General features: G+C 43.0%; 1 protein-coding gene across 4 annotated transcripts in view; it reads right to left on the bottom strand.

Moving 5' to 3' along the window:
* TBC1D14 (TBC1 domain family member 14) overlaps window positions 1-20,879 on the bottom strand; it is a 244,731-nt gene extending 223,852 nt beyond the window's left edge. Inside the window, exons 1-2 of one of the 4 annotated variants that reach the window (XM_033949845.1) lie at window positions 20,658-20,879; window positions 6,226-6,949 (exon numbers count right to left, since the gene is read on the bottom strand). In XM_033949845.1, the coding sequence (XP_033805736.1) occupies window positions 6,226-6,949; window positions 20,658-20,742 (809 nt within the window). In that variant the 5' untranslated portion in view covers window positions 20,743-20,879. Of the gene's footprint in view, window positions 1-6,225; window positions 6,950-9,568; window positions 9,663-20,657 lie in introns of those variants that run through there. The other 3 variants (XM_033949853.1, XM_033949864.1, XM_033949873.1) reach the window with 3 other exon arrangements.
* Between the last annotated feature and the right edge of the window lie 5,137 nt (window positions 20,880-26,016).

Raw genomic sequence — 26,016 nt, 5'->3', positions numbered from 1 at the left:
AGTGCACTCATCCCTAGTGATGCCCCCAGTAAATGATGGTTTCTCAGGCTGTCCTTCTACTCTGCCCAGTGGTGCAGCTCGGGCCGGAGCAAGAGAGGAGGAGGAGGAGGGGGGAGTGCCGATTACAGTACTCTTCCGATATTTGCGGTCATTCCGCAAACATAACCCCCGTGAATTTCGGGGGAGTACTGCATCTAGTGCAACCAGACAACAAAGGTAGGATTTCAATTTAGTGATCAAAATCTGGCTGCTGCAGTATATTTGTCTATTTTTCTAGGGAGCTGGGTTCAGAGGCACAATTTGGTTCAGAATATTTCTTGGTTTTTCCTCCTCTAAATCTAGGGTGCGTGTTATGGTTAGGTGCGTCTTATGGAGCGAAAAATACGGTAAATAGCTCAAACATTTATATGGATAGCGTAACTGAAATTTACCCCCAATGATTTCACATCTTCTTTCATGTCAAGGAACTTTTTCCTTCTTGTTTGCATTGTTTTTGAAACATCTGGAAACAGAAATTTTCCTTTCCAAGAAGGAAGTTTCTCCCTATCTAAAAAAAGGCGAAGGAGTGCTTCCCTATCTTGTTGGAACACAAATGTCACAAGAAGTGTAGCACATGTAATAACTTCCTTTTGAGAATTTTCTAATATGTTTGAAAGGTCCCTAGGACTCAGAGTTGTTGCCTGAGGTTGTGTCTCAGGGTCAGAAGAGGAAGCTTTTTTTGAGAACGCTGCCAAAAAGTATATTTTATGTAAAGGTGGAAGTCCTTCATCCGGATATTTAACACTTCTTTCAGAAATTTATAAAATGTTTTCTTAAGTGACATTGTCAATATCTTGGGAAAGTTCAATTGCTTTGTAAAGTTCTCTACTTTCCTCAACAGGACCATCTTATCCTGTAATATAACTCCAGATGAGGCTTGCACTTTTTGAATTGTATTTTCCAAGGATTTAATTTTCTCTCCCTGTGACTTTAATTCATCTTCAAACTTGTTAAGTTTAGTGGTTGAACTTGAACAAGAGGAAAAATTCCTTGACATACCTTATAGAGGGAGTCCAACAATGTCCAGATAGAATTCAATGTAACCTCAGCAGGTCTAGTAAGAGGTTGAATAACTAAAGCTGCACTTCTTTCCACTGACTGAGGCATATCTCCTCTCCTGCCTCAGATTCTCCAGCTGAGGACTCCTGTGGACTCCGGAAGCTGCATTCCTTCTACCACCGAAGTCTCTGTTAAAATTCCACTCTCTCTCGGCTGCAGGAGAGGGGCTGGTCCCAAAGGGCTAAGCAAAACTTTGCTTCCCAAAGCCGACACCTCCCTCGCATTTGGCTCAGCAGGTTCACCCCGAGGTGAGGAAGACACAAAGCCCGTAAGAACACCTTGTCTCATCAAGGTAGGAGCAGGCTTTTGGGCTGAAACAGCTACTCAACCTCTTCTTTTAGGCATTACACAAAGAAATAAGAAGCGAAAAGCAGGAGCAGTTCTAAACATGTCCTACTACCAAGACGCCAACTTCTATTTATCAAAATCTTAACTGAAGACACATCAGATAATACAGGAAAAATTACAACAAAATCAGCATTAAAAATTAACAAAGCTAAATCTCTTAAAATATAAGGGAACCCTGGGGAACATCTCCTCCTACACCCACCATGACCAATAAAGACAGAAGAAACTCATGGTTGACCAAATCAGATGCTGCCAATAAATCTAGCTGCATCAACAGCACTCCACTCCACAACATAACATTTGCTTTTTGGTTCAAGGCGGTATCCAGGGTAAAAAATTACTGTTCCTCATGTTTTTATAACAAATTAGAATAATACAGTTTTACAAATGCATAAAAAATAATGAAAAATTGAGGTTTGTGATATAGTAAGATGAGTGAAAGTTGTCTAGTCTTGGGTCAACAAGGGTTAATTTAAAACTGGGTTTTGGGGAAGAAGTGTGTTTTATGCATGTATGGTGTAGAAAACAGACCATTCTGGATCTTTAAAAGATGCTTGGTGGAATAAGAATTTATTGATTAATCTTTTATTTGAGAAACCTTTAAATGATGGGAAGGAAACGAGTGACTGGGGTCGAGAGGTCCGCTCGGTTCTGGAAACTAAGAAATGATGGTGAGGTAATCAGGCAAACCATACAAGGCCTTATAGAAGAGACAGCCAAATTTTTAAAATACCAGATTCTCAATTTTTAACCAGTGGAATTTGCTGTAGAAAGGGATTAAGTGATCAAATTTTTTCACGTTAAATATCAGCCTTACTGTGGTTTTGAATTATGCATAATTTCTGGAAAGTTTGCGAAGTCCAGATAGATAGACGATGTTGCAGTAGTCCAAGATACTGAGAATTAGCAATTGGACCAGGAAAGTAAAAGGCGCTTGGTCGAAGAATTTCCTGATGGATCCAAGTCTCCAAAAAGTAGAAAATCCTTTGCGGGTAACAAAATTGTTTTGAGCAGTCAACGATAGCTGTCTGTCCTAGTGCACGCCTAAGATTCTGATTGTTTGTGATAAAGGATATATAGTTCCCCTCAAGGTAATGGAATGTAACGTAGAGTTAGAGGCTTTTGCTAGAAAGAATTTTGTTTCAGTGCTTCCAGGCTCAGATCTTTAGCTGAAGAAGCAACAAACTTTCTTGTTGGATGCCAATGCCATCAGATCGAATGTCAGAGACCCCCATGAGCTTACAATCTGTCAAAGGCCTTCCAGGAGATAACACTCTCCTGGATCCTGCATCTGCCTGCTATGAAAATCTGCCTGCACATTCTCTACCCCTGCCATGTGCGCTGCAGACAGCGCTTGTAGATCGACTTTGGCTCAATGAAACAATCAGTTTCCTGTTCCAATGTTCCTGTTCCACTCTTGATGCTTCCCTGCCTGTTGATGTACGCCACCACCGTGGCATTGTCTGAAAACACCCTGCCTTGTCTTCCAGGGATTACTCCAACACCCGCAGGGGCAGATGAGCGACGTACAGCTCCAATCTGTTGAGTGACCATTTCTGCTGAGAGGGCAACCAGAGGCCCTGAACTGGGTTGTCATTGCAATGTCGTTGTCCCCCAGCCAAGGAGACTGGCGCCCGTCGTCAGGATCACCTAGGAAGAAATGCAGAGCTATAAGAACTTAAGACAGGGATTCTGGCTAGAGCTGCCAAAGCAGGCTTCCGCCATGTCAAAGTGTCTCATTTATGGAATTTTCTACTGTTAAACCAAATTAAAATGAGTTTTTAAAATACAGTATGCTGAAGTATTGTAGAATCAATATTAGTATTGACTTTTTAATGTTTGAGATCCAGTGTGAAGAGGCGTACTATGGATAAGTTTGAAGACTTTTGGTGACTCTCAGAACTTTCTCATATTCATACTGCAGCCCTTTACATGAAAAAGGTAGACCACTAATCTATCACCACTGGATGCAACACATTGACATCAGAAGGCCTGCATATAGAAAAGCATATGAAAGCATGGCTCATCCCATGGAAGCTGAATGCTATTACAATCACTATTCACTAGAAAATCAGAATCCTGATAGAACTGCAGAAAATGAAGGCCTCATCATCATTGAGATTTCCATTTCAATTGATAACTCAGTGTAAGCAAATGAGGCACTGTGATGAAGGAAACAAATACCGAAGAACTGTTGGTAGAAACACTAGAATTTGAGCAACTTTATATGTTAAGAGTACCAAAAATATAATCAGAGATCAGGAAAATGTGACAGAAGATGTTCAATATGTCCAGGTTGGTTTGTGTCCTAGAATTTTGATTTAAAATAATTTTCAACATCTTGGTAAGTTGATTATCCATATTACTGCTTATAAACTCCAAATGGCAGCTGTCTTTTGGAGAATGAAAAAGTTAAGATGAACACAAGCAATAAATTTGAAAGACTGCAATCATATCCAATATACTATGGCTTACCAGTGAAGTTCACTCCTATCATAGTATGTGAAAACTTCACCCACTGAGAAAAATATGCAATGGAGAATAAGATTTTGGAAAATGCAATGGCTTAAACAAACTCATTTTGTTATGATTTTAAGTGATACTTGTAATCGATTCCAAAACAAACCAACAGCAGGAACAAGTCTTCTGATATCATTACAAGAATTGCATGCATGCCCTAATGTTAAGGAGTAAGGTTTTTAATGCTCAGTACTGGATGTATCTTCCTAATGAGGAGTAATGAGAAGAATCTGACTGGAGCCATACAAAAACATTTTGAAGTTCTGAAAAGTACCACACATATTTTTAGCTACATAGCAGAGACATGTTCTGGGTGAAAGGCAGCATGGTTAGAAATTATACATGCACACTTCATTTTGTACATATACGCATTTAGTAGCCATGCCATTAATGCATTTACTTTAGCAATGTAAGCTGATCATCAAAGAATGTACCTTGTGTTGACAATTGGCTGGTTTTGCGTTTGCTGAAAAGTATGCAAATATTTTGTTAGGTGTTCTGCTAAAGATTTACACTCTCAAGCCTTTATTCACTACAGTAATAGCATAATAAAGAGAGAAGACATTTAAACAGATGCCATTTCAAAATCACCACAGCATCTTTTGGTCATTAAATACAGAATTCATTTTATAGCAATACATTTTTAAAAACTTGCAATGCTGCATTAGTTCTGTCAGGATTTTCATGGGAGATCCCAGTGGAAATGAGGGTAAGCTATATTTTGAATCATATATTACATCATACACACAATACTATCAATTGTCATAATAAATTCAGAACATTCTCTCAAAAGAGGATACACTTTATATAAAGCCTATTGAAAAAATATTTTTCCAACATGCATTTAAAACTAGCAAACAGCATTTTTAATGCCAAATCTCTTGTAACGTCATGGCTTTTTTACAGAATGAGGTTCTGATGAATGAGGACTCAGATTTCTCCTAGCTCCATATAATAGTAGATGAAAAGGTTATACTTGTAAGAGAGGGCCAAATCCACCAATTAAATTGGTTGATATGATATTTTTTGTCATGGGAAGCCTTTCTATATGAGGAAGAAAAGATGGCAATACAAGGTCTATAAGTAGGGTTTGGTTTCAGGTCCCACCATGGGAAGAATAAAAACAAATATGTTTCTCAATAGAGGATAATTGCTACAAGGCCAGCTGGACTTAAAGAAAAACAAAACCTGTGTATCTAACTGGGTGAATACCGTATTTTCACTCATATACCGCGCACCCGAGTAAAACGCGCACACGGGTATAGCGCGCGGGGAACAGAAATTTATGTAATAAAATTTTAATATAGCGCGCACACGCGTATACCGCGCATGCTAAAACCTCCTCCCGCCTACTCCGGACCGGCATCCTCCCCCCGCTCACGTCACCCCCCCCCCCCATGATCCTACATCCCCCCTAGCACCGCAAAGACAACTCTTACCCGGTTGGGCACCGGCACCGGCACCAGCACCAGCACCAATGCACAGGATGTGCCAGTGCCAGTGCCCGAAGATCCTCCCTCGTTGGGCTGGGCGGTGCGAGAGAGATCCTCCTTCTTCCTGTGCCGGGCTGGACTGGGCTTTGAGCATTTGCGCATGCTCAAAGCTTTCTGGTCTCGCTCTCTCCGAGATTATCTCTGAGAGAGCGAGACCAGAAGGCTTTGAGCATTTGAGCATGCGCAAATGCTCAAAGCCTAGTCCAGCCCGGCACAGGAAGGAGGAGGATCTCTCTCGCACTGCCCAGCCCAGCCCAACCGAACGAGGGAGGATCTTCGGGCACTGGCACTGGCACATCCTGTGCATCGGTGCTGGTGCCCAATCGAGTAAGAGTTGTCTTTGCGGTGCTGGGGGGGATGTAGGATCGCGGGGGGGAGGGGGGGTGACGCAAGCGGGGGGGGGGGAGGATGCCGGTTCGCAGGGGGAATGCCGGATCAGAATGAAAAAAAAAATTTGTACAACGCGCTCACACGTATAACGCACATGGTTATGCACGGTTTGTAAAATCGTGTATAACGCACGCGTTATATGCGTGAAAATACGGTAATCCCTTATAGATAGGCCCAATGTTAAGGCAAGCTCCGTTATGCAATCAAAGAGCAGTCAAATATTCCTTTTTTACAAAAAATGTTTAGGAAAACCCAACATCTAGCCGCAGCTGCTCATTGAGGAGAGGGTAAAATCAAGCCCTAAAATTTCAGCTCATGCAGTTTTCACATATTGTCAAAGGCTGTGGGTGGCGTGCATATATCAAAATTGAATTACCTATTGAGGAAGCTACTGAACGGCCCCAAGATTCGAGATTTAATCTCCACTTCACCTTCTTGTATCGGCTTCTGTTGGCTCTGATCACAGGTTTCTCTGCTTGAATTCAACGTGATGTCTGAAAACTGAGTTTCATCATTTTCCAGGGTTACTATAGCACTTGAACTGCTTGTTACCATGAAATCTACAATGTCCTCATTGCTGAGTGACAGAGTAGTTGACAGCTCTGTGCTGAGACTAGAGATACTGCACACAGATACGTCATCACTTCTGTTCACAGTAGTAGAGGATGGGCTGTACAGTTTTACTGTGTCATAGCCAGTTCTTGGGAATGTGGATGATTTACGGACAATTTCAAGCTCTGTGTTTAAAGGCAGGGAAGGCACGCAGGAAGAAAGTGCACTGGCACTCTGGAAAGCTCTGTCTTCCCCAATCCCAGGTCCATAAACATTCGTCTTGAGGTTCAGAATATTACAATGCACAGTTTCAGGGTTGCCAATTTCCAGAGTTGGAATGCCAGAATCTGCAGATTTAAGGCTATGCTGGTCAGGGAAAGCGATGCACAACCCAGAACCATAGTCTGGCAAGGAGAGGGGCTGTGGAAAGTTCAGATCCCAGTCTTGAAGAGTCAGGCTGTTATTCTCCAAATTTGCAGGCTGTACCATGTTACTTTTCTTAATGCAGTTTGATGCATTTCCTTCATTCATTTTGGTCCGTGAGATAACTAAAAGAAAACAGAAAGCATACCGTTACACACCAACAATGTTCTGTCAATGCATGCAAGTCGCACTATGATGCTTTGATTTTCCTTTAGTCCTAGATACATTCAGGCAGCCCCCCCCAAATTGCTTACATGCAACACATTTGGTAACCTACAAAAAACAATTTTTTCACAATGGTGAGAGATCTCAAAACAGTAAAGTAAGATAATGGAAAGAATGGTACAGGAAGGGGACTTGAAACGATATATAGATCATAAGAGATCCTATGATCTGATTTTTTAGTACACTATGGGGTCCTTTTACTAAGGCACGCTAGCCGTTTTAGCGCGTGCTAAACACTAATGCGTCCATTATCGTCTATGGACGTGTTAGCGCGTACTAAAACAGCTAGCATGCCTTAGTAAACGGACCCCTATGATATGCTCACTCTCCAGTATAAGTGAGGTGCTCGAGGGAAAGTTCTAAGTGCTATTATGAAAGTTATAGTGTTTAATAATAGCATTTTGTTTAATGGATGAAAGACTATTAAAGCTTTTTATATTAATGAGGAGGTATTGAGAAATTTTGTTGATAAGAAATTGTTTAAACATCCTTTTACCCATTTGTTCTATCAAAGTTTTGATTTAGATGTTGTTGTGAGGCTTGATTTTGTGGTAACTGTGTTACCAACAGGTCAGCTTGTTTTTTTGGTGTTTTTTTTTAATGGCACAGATATTTTGCGTGTGTTACATACACAAAATATCTGTCCAATTAAAAAAAAAAAAAAAAAAAGTCCCCCACTGCTGATGACAGCCCTCCCCAACAACCCCCGACAAATGCGGGCTCCCCTGAGCCACTGTCCTCCCCCCCCAAACCCAAAACAAATGTCAGGAGGGATGCCCACTTCCTTTTGCCACTGGAATGTACCCCCCCCTGCCAAACCTCCCCCTTACATTTTTTAAAATAGTTGAAAGCAGAAGCCCGCTCTCAGGCTCCTGCTTTGGGCCCGCAAGTGTAAAAGCCTTCCTGGTGCATCATGTGATGCATGGGGAGGTCCCAAAAGCCTTGACTGGTTCAGTCACCTAAGGCCCCTCCCAAGGATACTGAGGGAGGAGCCTAAAGTCCTGATTGGTCAAGCCATCCTGGATATAGAGGGCGGTGCCTAAGGCCTGACTGACTCAGATGCCTAAGGCCCCACCCCTTGGGAGGGGCCTTAGGTGTCTGAACCAATCAGGGTCTTTGGTCCCTTCCAGTACATCACATGAAGCAATGGGGAGGGGAAGGCCCGTCATTTAGACAGGTGGGCCCAAAGCAGGAGCCAGAGAGTGGGCTTCCTGCTTCCAACTATTTAAAAATGTACAGGGGAGGTATGGGGCAGGAGGGAGTGGGGATACCTCCTGCCATTATTTTGGGTTCTGGGGGGCAGTGGCTCCAGGTTGCCTGGCGCAGGGGGGACCATGATGTGGGGGTGTTCTGCATGGCAGGAGGGACTGGGCATCCCTTCTGCCATTTTGGGAGGGTTCGGAGGGAGTACAGTGGCTGGGGGGATGCCTGGACCGGGGAGGGGCTTTTTTCTTAATGGGACAGATTGTGTGTGTGTGTAACACATAAACACATACAAAAACACACATCTGTGCCATTTTTAAAATAAAAAAAGCCCTAACAGCAGTGACAGGAGGCTGAACCAATGGAGAGAGAAGTGACTTGCCTAAACCCATAAGCATCAATGGAAAAAGTGACATTTGAACCTGGCCTTCTCTGGCTCTTAGCCTGCTGCTCTAACCACCAGGAAACTCTCTTCTTAAATATCTTCTTGAGCATGATAAAACCTATTAATATAAATATGAAATAAGCCACTGAGTGACAATTTACACTTCCACTGCCTCAAGAGGGATAATCATAACCTAACTGCTTCTATTTTGCGTTTAAGCATGCAGTGTGTACTATTGTGAACAGAAAAGAAAAACATATTCCTAATTAATTATTTATACTCTGAACTAATGCCGATTTCATATAACTGTCAGATTAGGGTTTAAAAGGCAACTACCATTTTGTTGAAAATATACAAAGTCTGTAATTTGCATCAATTTATTTACCCTCAAAAAGTGTCACTGCACAAACAAAATAGCTTCACATCAAATGAGAACTACAATAAATACAAAACAACTGAAAGAAGCAGTTGCAAGGTTAATATTTTGAATGAGGTATGGCGACAACTAGGAGCTTTGTTAAATGGTGAGGTCAATGAAGCTAAAGACAAGAAAAGCATTTTAGATATCTTTTATGAAAACTCAGTTACATTCTCAAAGGATACTGATAAATTGAAGATTTTGAAGTTCTTTAAAAATAAAAACGTACTTTTTTGTGGGCAAAAGATGAGGTCTTCCCTCATGTGGCTTGTGCCACTCAGGTAAGAAAAAGTAGGTTCTTACCTTGGTAATCTTATTTCTTGTAGATGTTGCTCCTTAAGTTCTCGACAATTCTTATGTAATGCTTACGACAATTCTTATGTAATGTTACAACTCTTGTAAACTCCTGACAACTCTTTTGTAATCCATCTTGAACCGCAAGGTAATGGTGGAATAGAAATCACTAATGTAATGTAATGAAATGTCTAGTGGTCTTGAATGCTAGGTTCTTACCTTTGCTAATCTTCTTTCTTGTATATCCAGTGGGTTCTGCATCCCATGTTGCAAGACTCCTTGTAGGAAACCTTATTTACATATTTTTCAGACCCTTGCTTCTTATCTCAGGACTTCCTTCTGATTTCCAGTTAGTTCAAAAGCAGACAGACATAGAACAGGGAGGGGTATGGGGAAACTCCCCAAGAAACAAGTTAAATCTGCTCAGAACCTTAAAATGTATAACAATCATAAACCAACTGAAAAATGTTAAAGAATGTTAAAAGAAGACACAGTCTGCACTAACAAAGGGGAATGCCACAGCTAGGGACCCCCCAATGCACAACATGTTCAGATAGAAACATGATGGCAGATAAAGGCCAAATGGCCCATCTAGTCTGCCCATCTGCAGTAAATTATCTCTTTCTTTTCGCCAAGAGATCCCAAGTGCCTATCCTGGGACCTTTTAAATTCAGACACAGTCTCTGTCTCCACCACCTTTTCTGGGAGATTGTTCCATGCATCTATCACCCTTTCTGTAAAAAAGTATTTCCTTAGATTACTCTGGAGCCTATCACCTCTTAACTTCATCCTATGCCCTCTCATCACAGCTTTCAAATGAAAGAGACTCGACTCGTGCACATTTACATTACGTAGGTATTTAAACGTCTCTATCATATCTCCCTACTCTCGCCTTTCCTCCAAAATATACAGATTGAGATCTTTAAGGCTGTCCCTATACACCTTATGATGAAGACCACATACCATTTTAGTAGCCTTCCTCTAAACCAGGGATCTCAAAGTCCCTCCTTGAGGGCCGCAATCCAGTCGGGTTTTCAGGATTTCCCCAATGCATATGCATTGAAAGCCATGCATGCACATAGATCTCATGCATATTCATTGGGGAAATCCTGAAAACCCGACTGGATTGCGGCCCTCAAGGAGGGACTTTGAGACCCTCCTGCTCTAGACCGACTCCATCCTTTTTATATCTTTTTGAAGGTGCGGCCTCCAGAATTGTACACAATATTCTATGTCTCCATTAGTTCCATTTTACTCCCAAAGTGCTCTATTCAGTCAGCTAGATTACCTATGACTGAGCCCAGGCTCCAGATCTCAGCCATCATTCACTCTTTCCCCTTCCCACAGCACCCACTTGCATCAGCAATGCCTGAGGTCAGATGGAAGCTCTGAAGCTTCAGCTCTCACTCACTTTACCCTGCAACAGTTCCTACTTGTGTCAATTCTGGAAAGATGCCTGTGGTCAGGTGTAAGCTCTAAATCTCCTGCTGCCATTTCTTGCTTTTTCCTGCCACAGCAACCATTTTCATCAGCTAGCCTGAGTCAACCAGCTGCATGTGGCCAATCCTAGACTCCCGCTGCCATTGCTGTCTTTTCCAGCACAGCATTCCAAAGCAGCAATATGCTCACTGGTGTTACCTTAAAAGTCAAGCACAGAATAAGGCTTCTATTTTTTAAATTTTCAAGAACAGACACCAAAATAAATAGCCAAAAAAACAGCAAAAACATCAAGATATAAACACATTTCCCCTATCTCCAAAATTTTGGTTAGGGCTTGAGTTGTTTATCTTTTTATACTACCAATTTTAACTATGGGTAAATATGGAATTCACTTTTAAAGGGATTCTGTGGCTGGCATTTCCTTCCTTAGAGGGGTTTTATTGAGTAGGAAACTGACTTACTTGTTATGCACTAGCCACAGCAGCTAGGAACTGGATCTCAAAATTCAGTACTTTGCTTTGTGGGATCTTTGGCATGGATTTTGGCGATCCTTTTCCTGCAGTTTTGAAGCCTTTCTAAAATGAAGTAGACCTTAGCAGAGTATTGAGTGTTTGTGATGATTTATTCCATTTTCATTTTTTTCTTGTAATATTTTTTTGATAACGCACAAAACTAACCCAATTGGAGACACGCTATCCCATGTGCCCAAGTTTCAAGTTTATTAAAAATATGATATCCCACTTTATCAATATCAAAGCTGCTTACAATTTAAAAAAAAAAAAAAAAATCCAAGATTTAAAGGGGAAAATCACAGACTGAGTGACTGACAATATGGAACACGTTTAAACACGAGGTGTCTGGAGGAGTAATCTTCTATATCAGGGGTAGGGAACTCCGATCCTTGAGAGCCGTATTCCAGTTGGGTTTTCAGGATTTCCCCAATGAATATGCATGAGATCTATTTGCATGCACTGCTTTCAATGCATATTCATTGGGGAAATCCTGAAAACCCGACTGGAATACAGCTCTTGAGGACCGGAGTTCCCTACCCCTGTTCTATATGCTGAAGGTCAGGGGTGTCCAATGTCGGTCCTCGAGGGCTGCAGTCCAGTCGGGTTTTCAGGATTTCCCCAATGAATACGCATTGAAAGCAGTGCATGCAAATAGATCTCATGCATATTCATTGGGGAAATCCTGAAAACCCGACTGGATTGCGGCCCTCGAGGACCGACATTGGACACCCCTGCTGAAGGTGCTCTAGATCAGGAGTGCCCAACACGTCAATCGCGATCGACCAGTAGCTCAGGAAGGCAACGGGCTCCGTGATAGACTCGTGTTGCCGTCCTGATCTACCGGGCCGATCAGCCTTCCTCTCCAGTGTTCTCTCTAGGGCCTTTTAGCTGGGCGGTCCGAGCAGCTGTCATCTGCTGCTGCCGCCGCTGCTGAACATTAAAAAAAACGGCTTGGAGATTTCAGCCCGTAGCGAACTTATGCTCCGTGGCTCTAACGTGCACGTGCCGGCTTCCCTTTTCTTCCCTCCGAAACCGGAAGCTATGTCCGGGGGGGGGGGGAGAAGGGAAGACGGCACGCACATGTTGAGAGCCCTGAAGCAAGCGTTCGCTATGGGCTAAGGCGGGAGACAGGTTAGTGAAGCATTTGCTCTTCTTGCTGCCGGGTCCTGCCTATTTTCTGTTTCCGCGAAGGCAGGACCCGGCAGCATTTCCCCCAATAGGTCGATCGCGATCTTGGGCCAATCAGCCTTCCTCTCCCCGACGGCAGAATTGACGTCGGGGAGAGGAATGCTGGTCGGCCGAAGCAGGGAGAGCTTGGGGCGGCAGCGGCTTTCGGGCCTGTTATTGGTGGCGGTTTGGGGCCTGTTATTAGTGGCGGTTTGGGTCCTGGTCCCCGATGGCAGTGGCTTGGGGGAGGGCAGGGAGAAAGAAAGAAAAAGGGCAGGCAGGGAGACAGAAGGAAAGAAGAGAAACAGAAAAAAAAGAAAAGGAGGCAGAGAGAAAGAAAGGGCAGGGATAGAGGAAGGAAAAGTTGGGGGAGGGAACGAGGTCTGGAGGAGAGGAAGCATACAGGCTAAAAGAAGGGAAGAAAGATTGGATGCACAGTCAGAAGAAGAAAGTGCAACCAGAGACTCATGAAATCACCAGACAAGGTAGGAAAAATGATTTTATTTTAAATTTAGTGATCAAAATGTGTCTGAATTTATATCTGCTGTCTATATTTTACACTAAGGTCCCCTTTTACTAAACCGCAAGAGTTTTTTAGCGCAGGGAGCCTATGAGCGTCGAGAGCAGCGCTGGGCATTCAGCGCAGCTCCCTGCGCTCTAAAAACTACTATTGTGGTTTAGTAAAAAGGGAGGGGGGTATATTTGTCTATTTTTGTATGGTTGTTACTGAGGTGATAGTGCATAGAGTCATCTGCTTTGACCTCTTTGAAAAACCCTGGAATAGGAATAATAATTAACATTTTCTATGCGTACAGTGTGCGTTGTGTTTTTTTTTTATTTTATTGTTGGTAGATCATTTTGACTTGGTCATTTTAAAAGTAGCTCGCAAGCCCAAAAAGTGTGGGCACCCCTGCTCTAGATACTTTTAACCACAAATTAGAATAAAGAGGAGTCAATTTGTGGGGTGGTCCACAGATGCTCTCTTCGATGTCCTCAAAGAACACATACTTCTTCTGTCTTTTCCCCTTTCTCGCTCCAGGCACATACACACACACACACACACACACACACACACACAGTAACATAGTAAATGACAGTACATAAAGACCTGAACAGTCCATCCAATTTGCCCAATAGTCACAATCATTATACAATATATTAATGGTTAAATTGTCTTTTCTTAATTTTTCTGGGCAATAGACCATAGAAGTCTGCCCGTTAATGTCTTTAGGTCCCCATTACTGGAGTTGCCACTCCAGCCTATCCTAACTATCCTGTCATTGGAGCTTCTATCAAAGCCCTCCCCAGTTCATCCTAAACCAAATCACCATATATGCGACACAGACTGTTCAGGATTGCCCAGTACTGGCCTTAAGTTTGTTTTATACCATTCGTTTTATAATTAGAGATTCCCTGTGTTCATCCCACACTTTTTTAAAATTCTGTCACCATTTTCATCTCCACCACCTCCCTCAGGAGGGCATTCCAGGCATCTACCACCCTTCTCCATGAAAAAGAATTTCCTAACATTACTCCTAAGTCTGCCATCCCACAACTCAATTCATACCCTCTAGTTTTACCTTATCCAAAACTGCAGATTCTTTCTAGGGATAGAGGAGTGGGGAACAATTTCCCTTCAAGGCCTGGTGTAGAAGTCCCTGCAGAACATAACTCGAGACAGATAAGAGGCACTTCAACTCTACTGAGCTTAATTGCAAACAAATACTTTAAGGTAGTCTGTGTCTTGAGGCTGTAGAGCATTGGATCAATACTGCAACACTTTACATTGCATTAAAATACATTTCTAGACCATAATACCTTCCAGATCGATGCGGTTTACATCATCAAGAGACTGTACATCACAGTGAAATACAAGAAAAATATCATATTTCTTACTTTCCTGAGAATTTTACAAAAAGAGATGTCTTTAAAAGTTTTCGGATATGCATATATGAAATCTAAGAAGCAAACAAAATACGCAGTTCTGAATCCCACCTAGCAGCCTGATATGCAATTGTTTGATGCAAAAATGTATTGTTAAGACATCCTCGTACCGGAGGGAACACAAACAATGAAGTTATCCTTAGTGGACGAACCGCATTTAAAAATGTAAATTGTTCTAGTAAATAACCAGGTGCTTGACCATATTCGGCTTTATAATAGATTGCCCCAAATTTAAACCATACCCTGGTCTCAAAAGGCAACCAATGGAGTTGTCTGTAGTATGGAGTAACATGATCGTCCTTTTCTCTGTGTCTGATCTCTTAAAGTGATATTCAGTCTTTCATGTTAAAGTTTCTTGTGTTCTGGGGCTAGAGGCCAACCAAATTTCACTTTTTATCAGTGAAATCAACCCGAAATCAGTATTCTGACTTATTTTGGATTCAGTCAAAAACAGGGCTGTGGAGTCGGAGTCGGAGTTGAGGAGTCTGAGTCGGAGGAAATTTCGGGTACCTGGAGTCGGAGTCAGAAGTTCAAAAAACTGAGGAGTCGGAGTCGGAACATTTATCTGCCGACTCCACAGCCCTGGTCAAAAATGCCAGTTCATTTATGGCTAAAAGCAAAACTTTGTGCTGTGTCCTCAGAGCATGTTCCTCCTTCTTCCCTCTAAATAAGAGCATGTTCTGCAGGTTGGGCTAGTCTCATGGCGCTGGTCTTTGACCAGAGGGCCCCCGCATGAGTGGACTGCTGGGCATGATCAACCACTGGTCTGACCCAGCAGCGGCAATTCTTGTGTTCTTTTTCACTTTGGATGTCAAGGCAGTTATTTTGATAGTGAAGACAGCATGGGCAAGAACAACTAGGGACCGCTGCTGCCCTATGCCACCAGACCACCAATAATTGTAAGGTAAGCCCATAGAGGCTATGGGTGAATGTGGCTACTTCTGTTTTAGAGCAGGTTGGGCTATAGTGCCGATTCAGGGCAGTAACAGCCAATTTCAGTTTCAGCCAAGCAACAAATTTCAGCCACATATTCAGCTTCAGACTAAAGTGAAAAGCGCAATTTCAGTTGCTCTCTATCTAGAGCAGTGTTCTTCAATGCACGGCCCAGGGGCCAATGGCAGTCCCTGAAAACTTTGGTTGTGGCCCCCATCACCATCCTGAATTTTTTTTTTTTTAACTACTGCATGCCTCTCTACTCAAGCTTGTGACAGAAGGGGGAACTGGATGAAAGGGGGGGGGAAGCTATGTGCTTGAAGGACAAGGTATTTCTTAATAGATGACGAGAATGCATTTATAGATACTTACCTCCCTGAGTTTGAAAGTGGGCTAGAAGGGATGATGCCATTGGTCAACTGTGTTATAGCCCCACATGGGAAGATATCTGTCAGCTCTTCTTAAACTCATTTGGATGCAAAGTGACCCCAGCTTAAGAATTAGTAAAGACCACTGATCTAGAGCAAACCTTTTCCCTTCCGAGTCAACCACAATCTCTCCTTTCTGGGATTCACTTCCAGACAGATTTTTTTCCTTTAGAGGTAATCTCGTAAACACTGTACTTCCTCCCATAGTAGTAAAATAAATTTTATGCTGCTTATCGTAGGAATAAGCAGTGGATTTTCCCAAGCCATCTCAATAATAGACCTCTATCAAATCATCCCTGAGCCATCTCTTCTCTAAACTAAAACTTAGCTTTGTATACCGGGTCTTCAACAAAAGTGGAGCTCGACTCGGTTAACAGAAACTAAAAATATATAAAGATAAAGAAAATGATAGAAAATATTAGTATGGCTGATTTCCGAAATGATTAGCAAATAAAATAGTTTTTAAAGATTTGTGAAAAAGTTTCTCTAAGCTGAAAAGCCCTAGCCATTGTAGCCTTTCCTCATAGAGAAGTCATCCCATTCATCATTTTTGTACCCTACTCTGTACCTTTTAGGTGACGACAGTGTGATTTTATGATTTTTCATTGAAGGGTAAAACTTTTCCTTTTTAAATAGGTATTGGTTACATAAATGTCCATTTCACAGATTAGGCATGTCTGCATCTAGTTCTCACTTTCGTGTGGTAAGAAGAGGGCCTGAACAGTATGGCCCTCTGTTTTGTACTTGAATTCTTCGTATTCTTTTTTTTCCCCCTTGTTTATAAGTTTGACATGCTCTTCCATGCATATTAAATTAAACCTTAAGCTTATATACCGCATCTTCTCTATAGAGATAGAGCTCGGCACGGTTTATAAGAGTTTTAAAGAAAGGAAAATATAATAACTAGTGATTATATAGAGAGCAGCGGAATTTACATTTTTGAAAAGAGCCACGTTTTTAGATGTCTTCGAAATAATTGGAAAGAGCCCAAGTTACACAGCGGGACAGGAAAATTATTCCAAAGCTCAGATTTCCCTAATTTTTCAAATATAGATAATGCCTTTTAACGAGGGGAAAGATAATTTTTTTTTTTTTTTTAATATATATTTTATTGCATTTTACGAAAAAATACAAACACGCAATTGTACAAGGTGTACAACAGAATAAAGTGAGTACCAAAACACAGCCCTACTTCACCATATTCCAGAGCTTCCCCCCCTCCCCCACACCCACTCCCATTCCCCAACCTCAACCTGAACAAACGGAAAAAACACAAAGTCCATTCCAGGGGGAAAGATAATTTAAGCTTTTGGATAGATCTGGTAATATCAGGTCTCGTAGAATTCCAAGATAGAGGAATTAAAGGAGGAGGGTTGGTAATTGCATCTAATGGGCATTTTGGGTCTGTACTTTTGTGTCTTCCTTTATAACTATGCAATCCTTCGTTTGTTGTATTTGGTTAATTGGGAGGGGGGAGGGGAGTTGTTTTTCTCTGATATTGAACAGGAAGACCAGTGCTGTATAGCTGTCTTTTGTTTCAAGTTGCATTTTGTGCAGTCATCAATAAAAAATTTCAAGATATTTGGGAGCCATTAACAAAGTATTATAATGATTAGAAAAATCTTGTTTCCCTTAAATTTACAAGTTCAATTATGGGGTGGGAGGGAGGGTATTTTTATTGTTACATGTTGTATAAGTATTGATTATATGATACATAAGGGTGGGGAGGGGGGGAGATAAAAGAATATTATATGTATCATTGTTGATTATTAAGTGATATATTTATGGTTATTTGTATGGATATGTTATCACACTTATTATAAGTTTAAAAATGAATAAAGATTAAAAAAAAGAAAAAAAAGAAATAGGTATTGGTTAGTGATTATTGTTTTTGTCTTAACATTTTTTATTGTAAATGATTTTTGTTAACTGCTGAGAACACAGTAGTTTAGCAGGTTATAAAGGTATTAAATAAATACCTCACCTTCCCCATAATATTTATGCTCTACCAGTTGAGATCACTTCGGCCCCTCTCTGCCAGCATGTCTCTTCCTACCCTTCGTTGCATTCTATAGTATACAACTACTTCCTTAACAAAATAACATAGTAGATGACGGCAGATAAAAGACCCCAACAGTCCCTTGTTTCCCTTACCTATCAGACTTCCTCCTCTCTCTTCTGCCCACCTGCCTATTATTCTCTATTCACATAGCTCTACAAAAGAGTATCTACTTTTCTGTAGAACCATAAATGTGTCAGTTCCTATATGTAACTGTAGCAGCTCTACAAAGGCTCAGCCTTACCAATAAAACAAGGCAGACAGGAAGAAAGCAGTGCTGGCCAACTGCTGGTCAAACAGGATTGTACCAGCAAAAAGGCTGGACCCCAAATACGGTAGCCTAAGTTTCAACAGAGGAACAGAGTAAAAAATGGAGTCTCCCAATCTGCCGGATCAAGCTTTTACTCAACTAGATGTGTCCCCGAGAACCTCTACTATTGCTGCCTTAGTCAGTCACTGTTTGGCCTGGAATGTCAGAATTTATTTTCCTTCAGATTAATGGATCCAGAGGTTTCTTCCAGATCCTGCCTCAGTTTGCCTCTGAAGAGCTCTGAGCAGGTTAGGACAGAATCTATGGATCTAACTAATGTGAACAAAAAAAATTCCAGTGCTCCAGGGAAAAACAGGAACTTAGCCAAAGCAACAGTCACAGAGGATCTGAGAACACATGGCCATCTGGATAAAAGCTAAATCCTCTAGATTTAAACTAAAACAGCAGAGGATCTGGAGACAAGACTGACCGGGTAAAAGATGGATTCTATGTACTGAAGGTGGTACACACTAGATCTGGCACATTCTCTGCAATCCGATTTTTACCCAGTCCCATCAATGAGTACATTTGTTGAAAGCTACAAATCTGCAATTGTATGTAGAAGAAAATGCACCCTGCAGCATTACAAGACATTTTTTAACCACAGTCTTATGAGACTCTCCCCAAAAGATTAAGAACTAATTTAAATTGCTAGAGCAAATCCGATTAGCAACTGACATGAGGGGAGACTAAAAAGAATTAAAACCATTTTTCCTATCACATAGGCGGAAAGCATTACCCCCCAAAACTATTTAAAGAATAATTTAGAAATGATTATTGTACTGTAATGCCTCTGTTGCAGGGCCTGCTGCATAAAATAGACCCTGCAACTGATAACGTACAATAACCATTAGTAAATGATCACCTTAATGTGCAGTTATAATATCCTTGAAAAGATTTAACACAAATTCCATAGAGCCTTTTTTCAATAAATTAGTTTTCATGATTCCATACACAGTTTTTACCTGACTAAAAAAATAGCAAAGTACCTGCCTCATAAAGTTATACTGTGGCTTTCATTAAGCATTCAAAGCTAATAAAATATTTATTAACACACAGGCATACACTAAGAGCTAAGCTCACTATTCTATCTCCTGAATGTTGCAGCAGAAAACCACAAGGCTTATATCAACTTACCTTCCAAACTGGATACCATGGGAGGTTAGAAAAATGACAAAATAAGACTGATACTCTTTTGTAGAGCTATGTGAATAGAGAATAATAGGCAGGTGGGCAGAAGAGAGAGGAGGAAGTTTGATAGGTAAGGGAAACAAGGGACTGTTGGGCAGACTGGATGGATCATTCAGGTCTTTTATCTGCCATCATCTACTATGTTATTTTGTTAAGGAAGTAGTTGTATACTATAGAATGCAATGAAGGGTAGGAAAAGATATGCTGGCAGAGAGGGGCCGAAGTGGTTAGAGCATAAATATTATGGGGAAGGCGAGGTATTTATTCAATACCTTTATAACCTGCTAAACTACTGTGTTCTCAGCAGTTTTTAAGCAAAACTATGCTCCGAGAATAGATTACTAAACCTCTGAATACTGCTTGCCAAACTCAACCATGATGACCAGTAGCACAGAATCTTGTGAAAAAAGATTTCAAGATATGGTGTTCACGAGCTATGCACTCTAATATATGCCACACAGCCAAGAAATGAAGATAAATTAACCAGTAAAAAAAGAAACTATTTTGCATGCACCTGCAAAGCACTTGCAGGAAGAGTGATAGCCAGTTACCATAGCTAGAGGAAGCAACCGGGGGGGTCAGAGAGGCATCACTTATTAATAGTTTCCATCGAGAAAAACAAAGTGACCAAGGAATAAAGCTACTCATCAACTCTATCAACAAAAGCAGGAAGCAAGAGGCCTGTTACTAACTGAAACAAGAGGAATGAGAGGATGAGACAGCATGCAGCTGAGGTATGAGAGGAAGGCCATGACGAAACAGCACTACATACCGTACCACTGATCACAAGAGAACGAGGAACTAGCTGCACGCTTTTGCTTACAAAAGCAATTGGAGAAGTGCTACCACTAGACACAGAGGAGCCCAAAGTCGGCCCATCAACATCAGATATCCTGGAGTTCTGGCTTCAGTGACCTAATACAACTTTTCGGGGGGGGGACCAGAAAGTTACCCTGTTAATTTGTCACCCCCATCCTAACTTCGGACCTTTAAGGAATGATCACGGAAGGAAGGAAAAGTAGAAACAGCATATAGCTATGTGTGAGAGGAAGGGAGCAATCGAAATAAGCTCTTAACACAGAGATGAGAGCGTCCACCTGCTGCTAAGCGCAGGACTGGGATACAATGCGTGATGGTGATTATAGGCGCATGTGGGAAAGAGAACATGATGCTGACTGCGGGACAGTGGGGAAAAGTTTAGTGCAGGTTACAGAGCCAGCAGGAGGGGGCAGAGGGAGAGAAAGTAGAGAGTCACGTGAACTGTTGGAGAGAAGGCTCGGTTACTTTCGGGCATTGGTAAGGTGGGGTGAAGGGGGGGGCTCACCTGTGCGCCGCTGGTCGGGGCAGGAGCTGCCGGAGCAGGTGTCCCCGTCATGCTGCGCCATGCCCCGTTCGCCTCTCCGCCGCATCCCCGGCTCTGAGCCCTCCTCGTGCCCCCGCCCCCACCTTTACCCTCGCTGCTGTGTCGCCGCCACCCGCGGCCATTTTGAAAGTGCGGAGGGCTGGAGGGGAGGCGGAACGGCAGCGGCCGCCCCCCGGAAACACCGAGCCTGAGAGAGAGAGCGAGAGGGCTGGAAACCAGGAAAGAGGAGGAGGGAACAGCGCGAGCGAGATTCTCTAGATAAAAGCGGAAGGCACTGAACCTTTTTTTTGTTTGTTTTTTTCGGCCGTGGAGCAAACCACGTCCCAGCTCCAGAGGTTGCTGCTTTAGGAGAAAGCGCAACTTCAGCTATGTTTACTGATTTATGCCGTCTTCCAAGAACCCAAAACCGTCCTAGGTAGTTTCCAAATAAAGCAAATAAAAACATATCATATCATATATATATATATATATATATATAAGTAACATATAGAAGGACAAAGATGGCAAACAGTGTGGAAGAACATTGAGAAAAACACGGCATGATCAGACTTAGGACGAAGTACAAAGCGTTTGAGACTGGAGACATGGAGGGCCGGGGCACTTTGTCAGAAGGTTCAGGGAATTTGGATTGGCACGCTTTCATAGAGGTTCCGGGAAGAGGTGATTTTTTATTGTCTACCTGAAGTGCAGTAGGCCTTCTAATGATCTTATGTGGGTAGGTAGCGGTAGTTTGTTCCAGAGGCGTTCTCAAGGTGGAAGGCACATCTTTAGGGTGTGTGTAATTGCTTTTCTTCTTGTGAGTGAAGCAGTTGAGTCTGGGTGTAGGGTGGAAGTTTGGAGGCCATATAAGTCGGTACCATGTCTGGAAGAGTTTGTAAATTATTATTAGGCCTTTAAATATACAGTGGAACCTTGGTTTACGAGCATAATTCGTTCCAGAAGCATGCGCTGTAAATCAAGTTACTGGTATATCAAAGCGAGTTTCCCCATAGGAATGAATTGAAACTTGCTTTGATTCGTTCTACCTCCTCCTCCCCCCGAGGCTACCAGTGCTGCTCCATCACCCCCTCCCCTTCGCTCTAACCGGCATCGCACCCCCCCCCCCCCGCGAGAACCGCATTGCAGCCCTCCCCTCCGCGAGAACCGCATTGCACCCCCCTGCTGAAAGCAGCATCCGCCCGCCCTTCCTCCCAAACATGCTCCTTACCCCATCTGCCGGTTGTGCCACCGAAAGAAATCTCCTGCCTCTTGCCTGGGCCGGGCCTTGAGCATCTGGGGAGATGCGTAATGGCACGGCTCCAAGTATGGCCTCGGGGAGGTGAGAACGACTCCGGGTGTGTTCTTCAGAGACTGTCCAGGAGCCGGGTCTTTCCAGAGCGCAAGAGGCGTGTGCTTGTTCTCCATTGCTTTGAGAACTGAGCACTTTTCCTCCCCAAGGTGTATTTTAAATTATGTAGGCCGCGGCTGAGTGGTTATCTTTCGGCTATGGGGTCCCTGTGTGTTGAGCTCCCGAGGCTTATGTTGGTACGAGACCCCCTTTAAGTGTTGCTGGAAGTTGGAGCACTAGTTTTAGGTCTTCCGGAACTAACAGAGGTTTTTCCATTTACTTCATTCTGCCTAAACAGGCGAAATTGATTAGATTGGGGATGGATCTCATATAGGTCCATCAGTCTTTTTGGAGTTCGGCATTTCCGAAGAGTAAGCTGAGTTTATTTCATATTCCATATGGCCACTGCATCGGCTTGTCTGTCCTTGGGCAGCACTATAAGTTTTGGCTCATACCAGTTGACCTCGCCACAACTCCAGGAACACTTTATAAGTTGAGGCCAGGAGGATCACGTGATGCCGTAAGCAAGGGCAGTCGCACTCTGCCTGAGCTCCCGGGCCCCGAGTCACATATTTGCATTCTTACCGCAGCTTGGGCACTTTTGAGGAACACGGACGCTTTTTTGCTGCAGGGCCGGTGCATGGACAAATATTTAACATCTTCGGTGCTCCCCATGGCCACGAAAATTACCAAAAAAGACCGCAAGCGTCTGAAGTTGGCCAAGGACAAAAGGCGCCGGGACCCAGTTCAGAGGTGAGCCAGCTGTCCCCGGAAGTGCTCTGGGACATAACCCAGGCGGTCGTTGCGGTGATGCAGCCTAGTATGGACAAGCTGTCCACGCAATTGCAGCATAGATGACACCATTCGGGACACCGCTAGACGTACCACAGAGCTTGAAACACGTGTCTCTCATATAGAGGACACGCAGGGGGAACATGTCTCTGCTCTTCAGGCCTTACGGGATCTCACTCGAGTGCAAGCAGAAAGGTTGGACGACCTGGAAAATAGATACCGTAGGTTGAATTTACGGTTTCTGGGGATCCCGGAGACAGTGGCGGGCCCCTCCCTTGTGCAGATGCTGGAAAAGAGGATGCAGGAGCAGTTTCATTTGCGTGCAGATTTGGGCCCTATTCGTTTGGAATGGGCACACCGCCTGGGAAGGGAGCTAACCCGGGAAACGCGCCCGCGGATGATCATAGCCAAGTTACTCAATTATAACCACAAGGTTGAGATTCTGCGCCACTATAAACAACTTCGGAACGGATTAAAGTTTGAAGACTCTGAGGTCCGTATTTTCCAAGACTATTCTGTGGCCTTATTGGAGAGACAGAAAAAATTTTACCCGCTCTGTTCTACATTGGCAGAGAAAAAGTTGTGGTTTCTGTTCCTTTATCCAGCCCTTCTGCGCCTTCAGGGCCAGGGCCAATGGCATACCTTTGACTCTTCTGAAGATGCAGCACTGTATATTAATATTCATTTAATTCTACCACAGGACCCTGCTTGCTAGTGTTTGGGTCCAGACTAGCAGTGATCCAATCATTTCTCTGGTGACAGTTCTTTAGCGCACCCTATTATTAGGTCTGCTGTACTGTTGGACTTCATATTAATCTGTTTCTCAGGTTATGTATTTTTTGCACGGCTGTGTTGTCCCAATATTCTGAATTTCCGCTGTGGGCATTATGCGGGACTATTTGCACTGTTGGTTAATTTGATGGTTGATTTGGGGCTCGGGGAGGCATATTTCTGTGATCTCACACACCTACAGGTCTACTTTGGTGGGCTCTGCAGATGTGTCTGCTTTGGAGGGGGAGAATAAGGGAGGGGGAGGAGGGGAAGGAGTGGAGGAGGGTGGGAGGGGATAATTGGGAAGGGGGGGATTTGGGTGGGAGATATTTTTCTTTCCATGGGATCTCTGTGAGCTTGAATGGGTTCTATTGGACATTCTGGTATGTGACTTGGTGCTGCTCTGCCCTTCCACCCCGGGATAGGCTGGGATCCCGGGTGGGATTTTGGCTGATAGAATGGGTGAGCCTCACATTTCGATTTTATGATTTTTCATGGCTCTAGCCACTACTTTATGTATTGTTTCCTGGAATGTTTCGGGTATTACTTCCCCTATTAAAAGAATGAAAATTTTGAATCAGTTGAAACGTCATAAAGTTGATATTGCGTGTCTCCAAGAGACCCGACTGACAGATGGAGAACTTTCCAAATTAAAGCGATACTGGGTGGGTGAAGTTTTTGCAGCTTCTTCTCTACAGAAACGAGGTGTAGCTATTTTATTTAACAAATCTTTACCAAAGACAACCCACTTGATAGCGCGGGATCCCCAGGGTCGTTTTATATTGTTTCATGTTACAGTGGGTACCTATTCTTTTTATCTTATGAGTATGCCCCAAATGTTTATGATCACTCCTTTTTTGAATGTTTGACGGCTGTTTTGGGGGCACATGCAGGAAACCCATTGTTTCTGGCCGATGACTATAATCAGATTTCTGATCACAGTTGTGATTGCTCTACTCCGGGACCTATTCCATCGGGGACGGGGACTCGTGGAATTCCGTATCTTTTTTCTGCTTTGGACCTGGTGGACCCCTGGCGTTTGCTGTATGCTACAGAACGCGATTATACCCACAGATCTAGAGCACACGGTCCGCTCTCTAGGATTGATTATATTCTTACTACTAGACATTCGTTTTTGAATGTAGACTCGGCAATTATCGGACCCGCGGTCATTTCTGATCACGCTTTGATTTGGTTGGATGTCAATATTGGTTTTGGTATCCGGGGACCAACTTGTTGGCATTTTCCTAGCTAATTGTTTCAGGATGCTCATTTTATAGATTTTTTCCTCAAAAAGTGGGAGGATTTTCTGGAGTCTAATGGTCAACATCTGAACGACCCGGATTTGTTCTGGAGTACTGCTAAGGTAGTTCTTAGGGGAGAATGTATAGCATATCTTGTAGCTCGTAATCGCCGCTTATCCAGGGGTATTCTCCGTTTGGAGAGAGATTTAGTGGCTGCTAAATGACAATATGCGGCTTGTCCATTCCCAGCTACTAGGTAAACTCTAATTTCCATAGAAACATCTCTTAACACAGCCCATAAAGTGAGAGCCATGGCGGCTTCAGTAGCTTTCCTCAGATCTACACCTATTGAGGAAGCCCATAAAGTGAGAGCCATGGCGGCTTCAGTAGCTTTCCTCAGATCTACACCTATTGAGGAAATTTGCAAAGATGCTTCTTGGTCCTTGGTTCATACTTTCACTTTTCACTATTGTCTGGATGTTTTCTCCAGACAGGATGGCCATTTTAGCCAGAGAGTATTACAAAATTTATTCTCCTAAGTTGCCAACACTCCCACCATCCTATACTGGTTAGCTTGGAGGTCCACCCATATGTGAGAATGGGCTGCCTGCTTGTCTTGGGATAAAGCACAATTACTTACCATGCAAGTTGTTATCCAGGGACAGGGAAGGCACTTGCGCATGAGCGGTGCAGCTGTCTCAAAACTTCTAAGTTTCTACAAGCAAGTCTGCTTGCGAGGCTTCCACATCTGGGCTCCGTCAATGACATCACCCTTATGTGAGAATAGCTGCCTGCTGTCCCTGGATAACACCTGTTACGGTAAGTAACTGTGCTTTATCCAGGGACAACAGGCAGATATTCTCACATGTGGGCGACATCATCCATGGAACCCCGGTACAGACAACTGGTAAAGTTGTGAGAATATCTGCCTCCTGTTATGGTAACTGTGCTGTATCCCAGGACAAGCAGACAGTATATTCTTACATGTGGGATGGTGCTCCAAGCTAACCAAAAATGGGATGGTGGGAAAGTTGGCCTTTAAGAAAATAAATTTTGTAGTTCTGCTTGGCCAAAATGGCCATCCCGTCTGGAAAAAGACTCCAGACAGTAATGAGAGGTGGAAATATGAACCGATGACCAAGTGGCAGCTTTGCAGATTTCATCAATAGGAGTAGAGCGGAGAAAA

This window comes from Geotrypetes seraphini, chromosome 1 (genome assembly GCF_902459505.1).
Source record: "Geotrypetes seraphini chromosome 1, aGeoSer1.1, whole genome shotgun sequence".
Taxonomy (NCBI): Eukaryota; Metazoa; Chordata; class Amphibia; order Gymnophiona; family Dermophiidae; genus Geotrypetes; species Geotrypetes seraphini.
This window is presented reverse-complemented; position numbering and strand designations above follow the sequence as displayed.